This window comes from Chiloscyllium punctatum, chromosome 11 (genome assembly GCF_047496795.1).
Source record: "Chiloscyllium punctatum isolate Juve2018m chromosome 11, sChiPun1.3, whole genome shotgun sequence".
Classification (NCBI taxonomy): domain Eukaryota; kingdom Metazoa; phylum Chordata; class Chondrichthyes; order Orectolobiformes; family Hemiscylliidae; genus Chiloscyllium; species Chiloscyllium punctatum.
Window position 1 is genome coordinate 76176217 of NC_092749.1, and position 14780 is coordinate 76190996.

General features: G+C 44.7%; 1 protein-coding gene across 1 annotated transcript in view; it reads left to right on the forward strand.

Annotated features, from left to right (window-relative positions):
- Window positions 1-3602: 3602 nt before the first annotated feature.
- LOC140483114 (synaptojanin-2-like) overlaps window positions 3603-14780 on the forward strand; it is a 240889-nt gene continuing 229711 nt past the window's right edge. The window contains exon 1 of the mRNA XM_072581079.1: window positions 3603-4009. Coding sequence (XP_072437180.1) covers window positions 3886-4009 — 124 coding nt within the window. The 5' untranslated portion in view covers window positions 3603-3885. The remainder of the gene's footprint in view (window positions 4010-14780) is intronic.

Sequence of the window (14780 nt, forward strand, 5' to 3'; positions counted from 1 at the left end):
CCCAGAATGCTAGGGGCCAAAATTACTGCCAGTAGCTCCCCCTCATTCATTAGAATGACCAGGTGAACCCTGGACTCAGTTACACTTCGATTCTTGGTTCCTTTCATGGGCTATATGCTATTAGTCATTGTGAATGCCCATTCAAAGTGATGGGGTGTTTACAGAGTTCATTAGTCAAACATGGGCATGATGATAGAAAGGTTGTGAGCATTTTTTGCAATACATGGACTCCCAGTGGTGTTAGTCACAGACAAGAGGCCATCATGTATCAGCAGGAAATTCAAGTGTTTGCTAGAGTCGAATGGCATTCAGTATATAAAGATAACTCCATACCATCCACCATCCAATAGTCTGGCAGAAGCAGCAGTCTGAACTTTGAAGGCAGTCTTAAAGAAACAGCATACAGCTTCACACAATATCAAACATCCCAGTTCCTGTTTGATTACAGGACCACTCCTCATGCAACTATAGAATAGCTCCAGTAGAGTTGCTAATGGGAAGAAGATTCCGCATCAGGTTAAACCTGATCTTCCTGAGGCCTTTTGTTTATATGTAAACAGGTGAGACTTCAGACCAAAGTGGTCATGTTCTAGAAGTGACCTGTATAATAAAAGGGGAGTGGTCAGCTCTCTAGCTGAGCAGTTCAGTCCAGAACTAATTAGGAGTTCAATAGTCAGCTGTGTGGAAAATCTCTCTGCTTATGCCCTTCTAACTTCAACCTATAAGCATTTGTTCCCTTTGTACTGTGTTTTAAAGGGGGTTTGCTTATTGGGACTGTTGTGTATATTCAGAACAGCATCATTAAGTCTAGTTTGGATAGACTGAGTTCTGTAGGGGTTCTTTATTCTGTTCTTTGTGTTTTATTGTGTAATATTGTGAATACATTCTTGTCTATTTTAAAATCTAGTTGTCAACCTAGCTTTCTTACTCCGGGTAATTTTCACCGTACATTTACCAAAGCAAATCGCAACATTATGGTCTGGGCTGCCTGCTTAAGAATGTTTGAGCAGTCTGGCCTAGTCCATAATAAAGGGATTTTACTGCTCCTCGGATGCTGCCTGAACTGCTGTGCTTTTCCAGCACCATTCTAATCTAGACTCTGGTTTCCAGCATCTGCAGTCATTGTTTTTACCTAGTCCTTAATAAAGTCCATTTCATGCCATCAGTATCTAAGTCACAGTCAGAAGAATAGGACTTGGTGCAAAAATGCCCAGGAGAGGCTACACGAAAAGAACAGGCTTATGTCCCAGGACTTTTGGGGGTGGGTGGGGGCGTGTTGGGGGGGCTGCGGGGGAGGGGGGGGGGGTGGAGGGGAGATGTTGTGTTTGGAATGAGGTCAGCCAGGTGAATCTCATAAAATATAAGTTCCCTGATTGGGTCTGTTATTGAGTCATTGAGTCACACAGTAAATAAACAGACCCTTCAGTCCAACTAGTCCACGTCGCCCATGTTCCTAAACCAAACTAATCCCACTTGCCTGCATTTGGACCATCTCCCTCCAAACCTTTCCTATTCATCTACTTATCAAAATGTTTCTTAAACATTGTAATTGTGCCCATATCCATCACTTCCTCTTGAAGTTCAGTCCACACACCAACTGTTCTCTGTATAGAAAAAGTTGCGTCTCTTGCCCTTTTTAAACCTTCTCCTCCCACCTTAAAAATATGTCCCCTTGTTTTGAACTCCCCCATCTGAGGGAAAAGACCTTTTCTATTCACCCTAACTATGCCCCTCTATAAGGTCACCGCTGACTCTCCTAAGCCCCAGTGACCAAAGTCCCAGCCTAACCTGCCTAGTTATATAACTCAAACCCTCCATTCCTGGCAATGTTATGGTAAATCTTTTCTGAACCCTCTCTAGTTTAATAATATCCTTCCTATAGCTTCCTCTTGACATTTCTTGCATCCACCCAAATGGATTCTTACATCATTCAAGATAATTTCTTGCTAATGTACTCAATCCATCACCTACTAACAAAGTTACCCGTTCCTTACTGCATGTCTTTTTGAAAAGTCACATACCTCTGAATTTTAGTTCAGTTTCAATCTCCTTATAACCATGTCTTCACAATGACTAAAGAACATACAGATAACCTCTATTTATGCCAGTAATTCATTTATTTTGATCAAAATACTGTACACATTTTAGTAAAGAGCCATTAATTTTGCGTTTTGTTCCCTCTTCACCCTATTTGCCACTTTTTCATGCATGCATATGCTGGGTCTTTATTTCAAAGGCAATAGAATATAAAAATAGAGAGGTTTTGTTAAAACTGTGCAAGGCATTAGTCAGACCACAGCTGTGAATGATAAAGAGTTTTGGCAAAACAGACTTGATGGATTGAATGACCCACTTCTGCTTCCATGTCTTCCGGTTTCTTCCTGTCCCACTCTGAATATCAAATTAGTTGCTCTGCAATCCGAGCATATCCTTTTGCTTTGCAAGCTTACATTTCCCATTTCTCAAATCTTTCCTCTAATTAAAAATATGGGAATGCATGGAATTGTTGAGTGTAGTCTCTCTGCCTGCTCTGATGTCAGCCTAATCATCTTTTTTTCTAATCCCTGATGAGAAACAAGTGAGAGTGGATGATAATCGTGCTCCGCAATTTGGATCAACTGCTGCTCCTCAACTGAGGTATTTATTTGCCCTCAATTTTAAGTGGGGTAGAGGACAGATTAGGAATATCTGACAGCCTACAAGCAGGAACATCACCTAGCGGCCAATGGAAGTATTGGAGGGTTGGGATTAAAGACAAACTGTTTCAAGGTAGTTGAGGGGCAGGAAATCCAGACCAACAGAAGTCCAAACTTACTTTTGTGTCTGGAACAGTACGCCTGCCCATCTTGACGTTAACAATTTAAAAAAAAAATGTCTTCACTAACTTTTCTGAGTTCTTTACATGGCAATACTTTGCTCTATCAAGCAAAAAACATTATATATATTTTTAGGTTAGATTCCCTAGTGTGGAAACAGGCCCTTTGGCCCAACACCGACCCTCCGAAGAGTAACCCACCCAGTCCCTGAGGCACTGTACTTCTCAAACTAAACGTTCGAGTTGACCGAGGGCCAGGGACTTCTGCATCAGAATCCAAAACTTACCATCAAGTGCGGAGACCTGGAGTCCGATTTCTATCCCTGGCCCTAATTGGTTTAGTGCGTCAATCGCAGGTTTGACTTTTTTTTTGGCCGAAGGAGATGCTGTATTTGTCAGACTTTACCTCGATTTACACTTTATTAATAATTAGGCGGATCATCGGAAAGTGACAAAAATCACAGCTTGGCGCTGACTCAGAATAAAAAAATTGAGAACAGTTCCGTTTGAACTCTCCTGCCCTGGATTCCTATTATACATCTGTTCTCAGTTTTTGTAACCAGTTGACACCGCCGGAGAAACCCAACGTTGTCGATTACTTCCTATCAGGAAACATTCCTCAGTTTTGGAGAGCACTGATGGTATAAAACCATCTGAGCCGCACCTACAGCTGAGTTTTTTGGCAAGATTATTGTTTTTTTTGTGACCTGTCGATGGCGCTCCAAGTTGCTTGAAAAGTGACCAAGATTGAGATAGGGTTGTCGTTTTTCAGTGGAAGGATCAAAAATTGTGTATCTTATTGGTTCCCGTTTGCTGGACTGGCTCCTTACCTGAGAGTGGGTGGGAAAAAGCGCCTTGAAGGAGGGTCTTATGTTGGACGCCTACTTCCTGCTTCAGCAGCTTTCTGACGTGCTATTAGTTGTGAGCAGGGGAATGTGAATCAGCTTGGGAAAGCTACAACATTAATGAGAAGGAAAAGAGCGGATGGTTGAAAGTGAAAGGTGTTTTTGGCTACCTCATGCTGGGATCTTTTTTAACCTGTGTTCAGAGTTTTCCTTTGAAATTTGACCATGGCTCTGAGTAAAGGATTCCGAGTGTTTCAGAAGCAGGAACCCGGCGGCAGCAGTGTGTTGTTGGAGTCCAGGAGTCGTCAGGATTGTCTCCTCTTCGAGGCTGGGGCTGTGGCCATTCTCTGTAAGTAACACTAGACTTTCGTGCGTGGAATGAACTTTTAGAGGAAGCGGGGTACAGCTCCAACATTTAAACGATATTTTTGATAATTACATGAATAAGAACTGTTTGGAGGGAACTGTGTAGTTTGGGAATACGGTCGGCATGGAATGTTTGGACCGAACGGTCTGTTTGCGAGCTGTATGACACTAGTACTGGGACTGTGACTGCAGCTTTACCTGTACTGTATCTGCACTTTGGCTCCTTTCAGCAAGTTCACCCATATCCACAACTGTACTTGCAGCTTTAACAATAACAGTATCCTCAGATTTAGCTAGACCCCCAATTGTGTTTATAGCTTTTTCAATTTTAACTACTGTGCCTGTATCTTTAGCCATATTTGCATTTTCACAATTAGAAGCATGGAAAATAGGATTAGAAAGCCGCTTGTCCCTTTTGAGACTGCTTTGCCATTCAATATGATAATGGCTGACCATCCAACTATGTTTGTCTCAAACACTTTGAATTAGATATTGTACTTAGGAATCATTCTTGAAAACATTCAATATTTTGGTCTCGGTTCCACAATTCATCACACTCTGGATGAAGAAACCTTATCTCAGTTCTAAATTACCTACTCCATTTCATGACACAAGAACGAAGAACAGGCAATACTGCTTTGTCATTTGATACCATAATGACTTATCTCATCTCAGCTCCATTTTCCTGCCCTTTGACTGTGATCCCTGGTCATTGAGAATTTGCTTCCTGTGTTTACCCTGCTTAGACCTGTTGGAATTTTATAAGTTTCTGTGAAGTCTTGCCCACCACCCCTCCATATTCATCTAAACTCCAGTGAATATAGTCGTAACCAGACTAAGCTCTCTTCATACATCAATCCTGCCATCCCAGGAATCAGGCTGGTAAGCTTGACCTCACCCTCCATAGCCAGACCTTTCTTCTTCAAATAAGCAGACCAAAACTGCTTACAATACTCTAGGTGTGGTCTCACCAGTGCTGTTAACAGTTGCAGTGAGACAGCCCAGCTCCTGTAATCAAATCCTCTTGTTATGAAGGCTAACAAACCACATGCCACCTTCACCACCTGCTGCACCTTAGATTACTTACAGTGTGGAAACAGGCCCTTCGGCCCAACAAGTCCACATCGACCCACCGAAGCGCAACCCACCCATACCCCTACATTTACCCCTTACCTAACACTACGGGCAATTTAGCATGGCCAATTCACCTGACCTGCACATTTTTGGACTGTGGGAGGAAACCGGAGCACCCGGAGGAAACCCATCCATATGCTACCTCTCAGGGACTGGTGTACAAAGACGCCCAGGTCTCACTGCAACTCCCCTTTTCCTAATCTAATACCATTCAGATGTTACGGACCAGGCCAAATCCTGTCAAAATATTTTAAGAAGGTAGCAGAGAACCTAACTTTTCTCGTTGGTTTAAGCAGATGTAAGCTGAATATTCCAGGAGTGACACAGTTGGTCAAACTACTCGGTTTTAAACAAAACAGAATTTAGTTACACACGAACAACAGAAAATCAAATTTAGAATAACATAACTTTTTGAAAACGCAACTGACATGAAAGCACAACTTAACAAAGAGTTGTTCCGATTTCTTGCAATATCCCATAACACATCCTTTGACAAAAAAGTAAACTCAAACACACGTTCTAACAGGAGAGAGACTGCAGAGAGTGAAAGGATCCGCAAGGAACTGTTTCTTTGGGTCCCCAACTAAAACTAACTCAAAAGTATAAAAAACCCCACACTGGGAGAACTGGCCGCTCTGCTTTCATTGTTCAAGTGTTCAAAAAAAACCGTAAAAGCCTTTTCAAGTATATATTTTCAGACATATCAGAACCTCTGCCAGTAAGACCCCTGTTGGAAAAAAATACCAAGGACAACATAACCTTATTAAAGGAGCAGCATCATCACACCTCCCCCACCACCCAAAAAAAGCTTCATTTTAAAACCTCAAATCTTACATTGTTAGTAGCCTACAACACATATACATCACATTAACTGTAAACATGCAAACATGCACTATATTCTGTTTCAGCCTGTTTACTCCTGCAACCTAATACCTCCATTTCTCTTCCAAATCTTGACAATGCATTGGCAATCACATTTTCCTGTCCTGCCACATGCACAATTTTCAAATTGAATGGTTGTAACAACAAGGTCCATCTTAACAGTCTGGAATTTTTATCCTTAAATTTCTCCACAAACTTCAATGGGCTATGATCAGTATCTATGACTGTCTCAGATACATTACTGGTAATATATGCAATTGAAATATAGTAACGCAAATAATTGGTGGGCTCTCCATTCGTCATCTACCTTAGGTATGTTATGGTGAAGGGTAAAAAGTGGTAAGGTGTGCACTAAAGCACAATGTCCATAACCAGTCATTCGGTATATATGGGTGGGCCTTGTTTTCACAGCCAGTGGAGGCTAAATGGAGTTCCAAGGGTGCACTTCCGTGAATGAATGACAAGTTCAATCAGAGCAAGGGCTGAATCTTGTAAACAGTGGGTGTTATCAAAAGTTCAGTTATCCAAGTGTATTTGTGGATGGAGAGTAGGCGTACAACCAGTGTCTTTTATAACATTGTTAACAGTACTTGTTTCACTTGCCCCATGTCATGGGTACCAGAAGTTCTTTCAATGCACCATTCTAAGAGTGGAACACCTTTAACATTGAGTCCTTTAAGTTTGTTAGTGCACTTCACACAGCAATGCGCTTCTTCTACCGAATGAGTTTTGTCATCGTAGGTAAGGGATTGAATAAGTGGGTGAGTCTTATTCATACATTGTATATCTGATGGACGAGTGAGCAGACAACACATTGGTCGAGGTGTTTAGCTTGAATAAAGAAACCATTGGCAACAGAAGGGGGGATTGGAGTGCATAGTTTTTTGGTCTGTCTTCACTTTTCAACTTTGTTAACTAGAGTAGTTACTGATTGCAGAAGCTGAACAAAGGTATTTCTGCCAGTAGTGGTAGGTCAGACAGGAGAAAGTTCTGTCGAGAAGGTACAAGTTGACAGTCTCCAAGCAATAGATGCCTTAGTACCGAAATCACAGAACCCTATGTGCTCAAAACTGCAATTCCTATGGTTCACTTTGGGAGAGAAGCAGACAAACATTTCGAAGTAACTGTTTTTGGCTGATGGAGTGGATGAAGTTATGGGATCGTGCCATCTCATGACAACTGGCATGGATGTGTTGTGAGAGTGACAATAATGTTGAAAGTGATGTTTGGATGTGCAATGTGAATAGCTTAAATGAGGTTCAGCTGGGCATCTACGTTCATAGCAGCTTCCAATAGTATTGGTACAAGTTTCATGGAGCTGACAAATTCTATTCTTCAGGGGGAGCAGTGGGGAAGATAATACATTCATCGTCATCGAATCATCCCAAAGCACCAATGCCATTGCCAGTGTAGCCATGATTACATTGGCATTCTACACCTAAATTGTTGGGTTTTTTTCTACAAGTGGCATCGGGGTGACAAGTGGGACATGTTAGTGTTCTCATTGTATCAGAATCACAATGGGGTAGTAAAATGGGTCGTGGAGAGCAGAGTGAATGTTGTTAATTTCTGTTGTTTTGTGATCATCATGTCATGAGTGTCTTGTCTTGAATGGTAGTTAACAACATTAGTGATGGTGGTGGTGATGGTAGGTGATGATACGATCGTCTGTGTTGGGGGAAAGAGTTGGGCATCTAATGGTCTCATTGTTTCAGCATGTGGCATCCTCCAAAGTATCGTTTAGATTGTCATAGGAATGAATTTTATCTTAGTCACTTAGTCACATACATCTTAGTCACTTTTCCATTTGATTCATTAGCATTGACAAATTCCGTTCATACAGTCACATCGGAGATTTGGCCTGTTGGAGAAATTACCGATGGGCAGATTACATCTGGGCACATGTACTTAGATTGGGTTTTCATCGGATGATTGCACTCGTACTAATACTAGAATTGTGAAGGTGATACAAACTTGCAATTTCCTTTGTAGACTTATGTTGAATGTCCTTCTACTTTTACTGCAGTTTCAGTTGTCAGAAGAACTTGATTAGGACCTTTCCAGTGATGGTCCAATTTTTCTCGATTAAAGTCTTCCAATAATACGTAGTCACCAGGGTTGATGTCTTTAAACGTTGAACCTTTTTTCTTCTTCCTTCCCTGGTACCAGATAAGATGATAAGACTGCATTTCTTTGGTTAGCTTAATCAGATACCTGTGCATTTCATGCACATTAACAGGATATTGGGTCATTAATGGTGCAGACCAGGGAGTCCTTAGAGTCTTTCCATATACTGGTTTAACCGCCAAGAATCCCGTCTTTTACTGGTTATGGTTCTCATATTAAAAAGGGCAATTGGGAGTACTTGCAGCCAATTAAGATCTGTTTCCTCTACCAACTTGCTTAGCTGACCTTTTAAAGTACCATTGGCACTTTCTACAATTCCTGCTGCTTGGGGATGTTTGGCACAATGGAATCTCTGTAAAAGTCTGAATATGAATCATGCAGTAAAAGGGGCAACCTGTTGGGGTTCCTGGGGAGGGGGATCAGAAGGTTGCTGGCTTCTTCATTCCAGTGATCAACAGGGGACTGCCTTGGGAGAGGGCAGTTTTTGGACAAATGTCCTGATTGGTTACAGTTGAAGCAAATGTCTGGTTGTTTGGGGGCTGTAGGGGGTGGGAGAGGCAGAGAGGAATAGTAAGAGGATGTATAGGAAGTAAGGGGCATCATGGACTGTTGGGGAAGGTACATAGGAGGACCCAAGGTTCATAGGGATGTTGTCAATATACAGTACCAGCCCTATTCTCTTGCCATACTAGATGACCGCACGAGGATTCCATTTGATAGACCTTCCTGTCTGCAAGGCCAGCTAGGCGATTCAGAGTTCTGGATTTAGATCTAGCCCCTGCACTTTGGGCAAATTCAGTCTTGACCTTAACTGTTGAGGCCTTACTGTCAGGTCCTTTAGTTCCCAGAAGTTACATCCTTCTCGGCTGAACTGGTCAACATCAGCATCTTGTCAGTGTATATTATGGTTTTAATAGGTTTCTGTACCTGGTCAGGAAGGACAGTCAATCGTAAGGCATTAGGTTGGGGCAATTGTCCTTGTGGGTACTGAGTGTCACCAGAGTAAGCAGCATAGCAGTCCTAAAGCAGACAAGGAAATCCTCACCTCCTTTGCTTGAACAAGGTTTACATGTCGATTGCATGATGCACTGCTTCACGGAGGCAGCTATTAATCCAATCTGACCTATTAGGTTCGCCTGGATGCATAATCATGAGCTGGTTATGATTATTACATTCGAGGAGAAAGTGAGGACTGCAGATGCTGGAGATCAGAGCTGAAAATGTGTTGCTGGAAAAGCGCAGCAGGTCAGGCAGCATCCAAGGAACAGGAGAATCGATGGTTTGGGCATCAGCCCTTCTTCAGGAATGAGGAAAGTGTGTCCAGCAGGCTAAGACAAAAGGTAGGGAGGAGGGACTTGGGGGAGGGGCGTTGGGAATGCAATAGGTGGAGGGAGGTCAAGGTGAGAGTGATAGGCCGGAGTGGGGTGGGGGCGTAGAGGTCAGGAAGAAGGTTGCAGGTTAGGTAGGTGGTGCTAAGTTCGAGGGATTTGACTGAGACAAGGTGGGGGGAGGAGAAATGAGGAAACTGGAGAAATCTGAGTTCATCCCTTGTGGTTGGACGGTTCCCAGGCAGAAGATGAGGCGCTCTTCGTCCAACCGTCGTGTTGCCATGGTCTGGCGATGGAGGAGTCCAAGGACCTGCATGTGCTTGGTGGAGTGGGAGGGGGAGTTGAAGTGTTGGGCTACGGGGTGGTTGGGTTGGTTGGTCCGGGTGTCCCAGAGGTGTTCTCTGAAACGTTCCGCAAGTAGGCGGCCTGTCACCCCAATATAGAGGAGGCCACATTGGGTGCAGCGGATGCAATAGATGATGTGTGTGGAGGTGCAGGTGAATTTGTGGCAGATATGGAAGTGTCCCTTGGGGCCTTGGAGGGAGGTGTGGGCGCAAGTTTTGCATTTCCTGCGGTTGCAGGGGAAGGTGCCGGGAGTGGAAGTTGTGTTGGTGGGGGGTGTGGACCTGACGAGGGAGTCATGGAGGGAATGGTCTTTTCGGAACGCTGATAGGGGAGGGGAGGGAAATATGTCCCTGGTGGTGGGGTCCGTTTGGAGGTGGCGGAATTGATGGCGGATGATACGTTGGACATGGAGGTTGGTGGGGTGATAGGTGAGGACCAGTGGCGTTCTGTCCTGGTGGCGGTCGGAAGGGCAGGGCTCAAGGGCGGAGGAGCGGGAAGTGGAAGAGATGCAGTGGAGGGCATCGTCGACTACGTCTGGGGGGAATTTGCGGTCCTTGAAGAAGGAGGCCATCTGGGTGGTACGGTTTTGGAACTGGTCCTCCTGGGAGCAGATGCGGCTGGGACGAAGGAATTGGGAATATGGGATGGCGTTTTTACAGGGGGCAGGGTGGGAGGAGGTGTAGTCTAGGTAACTGTGGGAGTCGGTTGGTTTATAATAAATGTCCATGTCGATCCGGTCACCCGAGATGGAAATGGAAAGGTCTAGGAAGGGGAGGGAGGAGTCTGAGACGGTCCAGGTAAATTTGAGGTCAGGGTGGAAGGTGTTGGTAAAGTGGATGAACTGTTCAACCTCCTCGTGGGAGCACGAGGCAGCGCTGATACTGTCATCGATGTAGCCGAGGAAAAGGTGGGGGGTGGGGCCAGTGTAGCTGCGGAAGATGGACTGTTCCACATATCCTACAAAGAGGCAGGCATAGCTGGGGCCCATGCGGGTGCCCATGGCTACTCCTTTGGTTTGGAGGAAGTGGGAGGATTGGAAAGAGAAGTTGTTCAGAGTGAGGACCAGTTCAGTCAGTCGAAGGAGGGTGTCGGTGGAAGGGTACTGGTTGGTACGTCGGGAAAGGAAGAAGCGGAGGGCTTTGAGGCCTTTGTGATGGGGGATGGAGGTGTACAGGAACTGGATGTCCATGGTGAAGATAAGGCGTTGGGGACCAGGGAAGCGAAAATCATGGAGGAGGTGGAGGGCGTGGGTGGTGTCCCGAATGTAGGTGGGGAGTTCTTGGGACTAAGGGGGACAGGACCGTGTCGAGGTATGCAGAGATGAGTTCGGTGGGGCAGGAGCAGGCTGAGACAATGGGTCGGCCGAGGCAGTCAGGTTTGTGGATTTTGGGCAGGAGGTAGAAACGGGCGGTGCGGGGTTGTGGAACTATGAGGTTGGAGGCCCCTGTAAAAACACCATCCCATATTCCCAATTCCTTTGTCTCCGCCGCATCTGCTCCCAGGAGGACCAGTTCCAAAACCATACTACCCAGATGGCCGCCTCCTTCAAGGACCGCAATTTCCCCCCAGACGTAGTCGACGATGCCCTCCACCGCATCTCTTCCACTTCCCGCTCCTCCGCCCTTGAGCCCCGCCCCTCCAACTGCCACCAGGACAGAACGCCACTGGTCCTCACCTACCACCCCACCAACTTCCATGTCCAAAGTATCATCCGTCCTCATTTCCGCCACCTCCAAACGGACCCCAACACCAGGGATATATTTCCCTCCCCTCCCCTATCAGTGTTCGGAAAAGACCACTCCCTCCATGACTCCCTCGTCAGGTCCACACCCCCCACCAACCCAACCTCCACTCCCGGCACCTTCCCCTGCAACCACAGGAAATGCAAAACTTGCGCCCACACCTCCCCCCTTACCTCCCTCCAAGGCCCCAAGGGAGACTTCCATATTCGCCACAAATTCAACTACACCTCCACACACACCATCTATTGCATCCACTGCACCCAATGTGGCCTCCTCTATATTGGGGAGACAGGCCGCCTACTTGCGGAACGTTTCAGAGAACACCTCTGGGACACCCGGACCAACCAACCCAACCACCCCGTAGCCCAACACCAACACCCTCTCCCACTCCACCAAGGACATGCAAGTCCTTGGATTCCTCCATCGCCAGACCATGGCAACACGACGGTTGGATGAAGAGTGCCTCATCTTCCGCCTAGGAACCCTCCAACCACAAGGGATGAACTCAGATTTCTCCAGTTTCCTCATTTCCCCTCCCCCCACCTTATCTCAGTCAAATCCCTCGAACTCAGTACCGCCTTCCTAACCTGCAATCATCTTCCTGACCTCTCCGCCCCCACCCCACTCCAGCCTATCACCCTCACCTTGACCTCCCTCCACCTATCGCATTCCCAATGCCCCTCCTCCCTACCTTTTATCTTAGCCTGCTGGACACACTTTCCTCATTCCTGAAGAAGGGCTGATGCCCAAAACGTTGATTCTCCTGTTCCTTGGATGCTGCCTGACCTGCTGCGCTTTTCCAACAACACATTTTCAGCTCTGATTATTACATTGTAAAATTTCTAAGAACTTAGTCCATTTTTCAGAGAAACGAGCGCCTTCTATAAAGAAGTCTTGGGAGGCTGCATTGTAAATGGTCCTAGTCCTATTAATATAACTACTGACTCCTTTGGGATTCTTTCCATAATCTGGAGCCTTATTAATGATGTGAGAGAGTTCATGAGGCTTCCAAGGTTGATAAAGATTAACAAATGGATTTTGTCCCTGATTCTTGGCCAGTGGGTTAGGGACCCTTCCAGTCGGGAAATTTCCTCTTGGCCATTTCATATTCGGGTGAGTGTGAGGACTAACATTAAAGGTCCCTAAACATTGATTGTAATTCATCAACGTGGCAGTCAAAGGTGCCTTCTCAGGGTTCGTTGCATGTCTTAATCTTAGTTGATTCCTTGTGCGGGTTGCAGTGGAATTATGGTAACCTTGATCATCCAAATTCTTCTTATGCTGGACAGGAGAGGCAAATGAGGCAAAAAAAAGGGTATGGGCCTTGGCATGTTCATCCTCAGAATAGGAAGGGGGTTCAGGTGCTTTAGTTTCATAGTGAGTGTTCACTTTGGTCATACTATGGGTGGATTTCAAGAAATTCCCTGCTGGGGATCCGGAAAAGGTCGGTTAACAGGAGGGCGGGCATAATAAATGATATCCTCCTCCGAGTCTGATTTAAATTCCTCGCTTGCAGGAGAATCATTGTCCTCTAATAATGGGTCTTTGGGATAGGTGGGATGTAAGGAGCTGTCCTTGTCTGTCTGATCATGCACAGCTGCAGCCTGATTCTTTCTAATTTACCACTTTCCTTTTTCTTTGGGGTCCCTGAAATTACAGGGTAGGTTGTGGATCTCTGGCTCCTTTATTTTATGCTATTTTTTTTTCTCTAGCTATCTCCAATTTTGCTTCTAAATCATGTGCTTCATATTTGCATTTTAGTTCTGTCCAATCTAATTCAAATCCTTCCTCAGTTAATGGACTGATACCCCTTTTAATACAGTTTTAGCTCCATGATGATTGCATGGAATTTTCCCACTTTTCTTTAGCCACGTTTTTCCATGCAGATATGGCTTCTTTCTTTTTTACTCCCACAACCTTTTTTAAAATTAACTCTTGTTCAGCCTCCATAAGTAAATTTAGATTATGTGTGCCTCCCAGAGGTCAGACCTTATTCTGTCGGGGAGCTGCACCAGATATTCTCCTTTGTTTCTCATAATTAGGATACGTACTCACTATCTCTGTTAAGGGACATTTACCCTCGATCTTATTTGAGGCCACATTCATATTTATCCTATTTATTGTATACCTTCACAAAATTTTTACCATTGTCTCCTACCTTTGCAAGGTCTCTATTTTTTTGTGCCTATTTAAACAATCTCATTCAGGGTGCCATCGGGGTATGTGAGAGTGAAACGGGGGATGTGGCACACAAAAAATGCAGACAGCGAGCAACCAAGGTATAACCTTACCTTGTGGGCCTGTTGGTCTCGAGTCCGACCTTTAGGTGAAGCTCTTCTTTTCCAGTTTCACTCTCAAGTATCCCTTGTTAGAACCCTGCTCGCAGCGCCAAATTGTTTAGTACCTATTTGAGATGGCTCAGGGAATCCTGAATCATTGTCTCTTGGTTTGTCCTGGAGATCGTACTCTGTGATAGTCTAGAATATACAACTCTTACAGTTTAGTTTAACTTGTTACCTTTATTTACCAATAGCATCAATGTTACACTATAGCATAGATACTTACAAGCAAGGCTTGAGCTAAGGTTTTAAAACCATTAGCAGGTGAGTGGCACCAGCTCTCTCAGGCTACTCCCCTTATTCTGCAAACAAGCTGTCTTTATACAGAAATTGGTACTGAGATTACGAAAAAACACCACATGTCCTTAATCAGATAAGCAACAATAAAATGGCAAATGTTTGTAGAGGAGGAGAAGCTCATTGACAGGTCTGTGTATGCTTGCCTGATTAAGTACATGCACATCAAAGTGGGAAACCTTGATCCAGCCAGGCCCCAAATGGCCAATTTGCTTTGGCTAGATAGCCTTCCCTTTTTAGCTGTACATCATAACGAGGGACGAGTCTAAACTATGTGGGAAAGGTCATGAGGTAACCTTGCTCAGCTAACATGTCCAGTATCATTGTCCTACAAAATGGCTTTTTCTTTTAAAATCACCTTAGGTTCCCAGAATGCAAATTAAATTCATAACCTTCCCAGATCTCGAGCTCCAGGAAAGAACACACTAACATTCAATCCATGTATTCAGTCAAATCAGACCGCAGAGTTAATCTTTCCAACAGTGTGTCTCCCTCGAATGTTATTATTTGCAGAAGAATGTTTCTCACTCTCTCTCTCACACACTCTCACTCTCACTCTC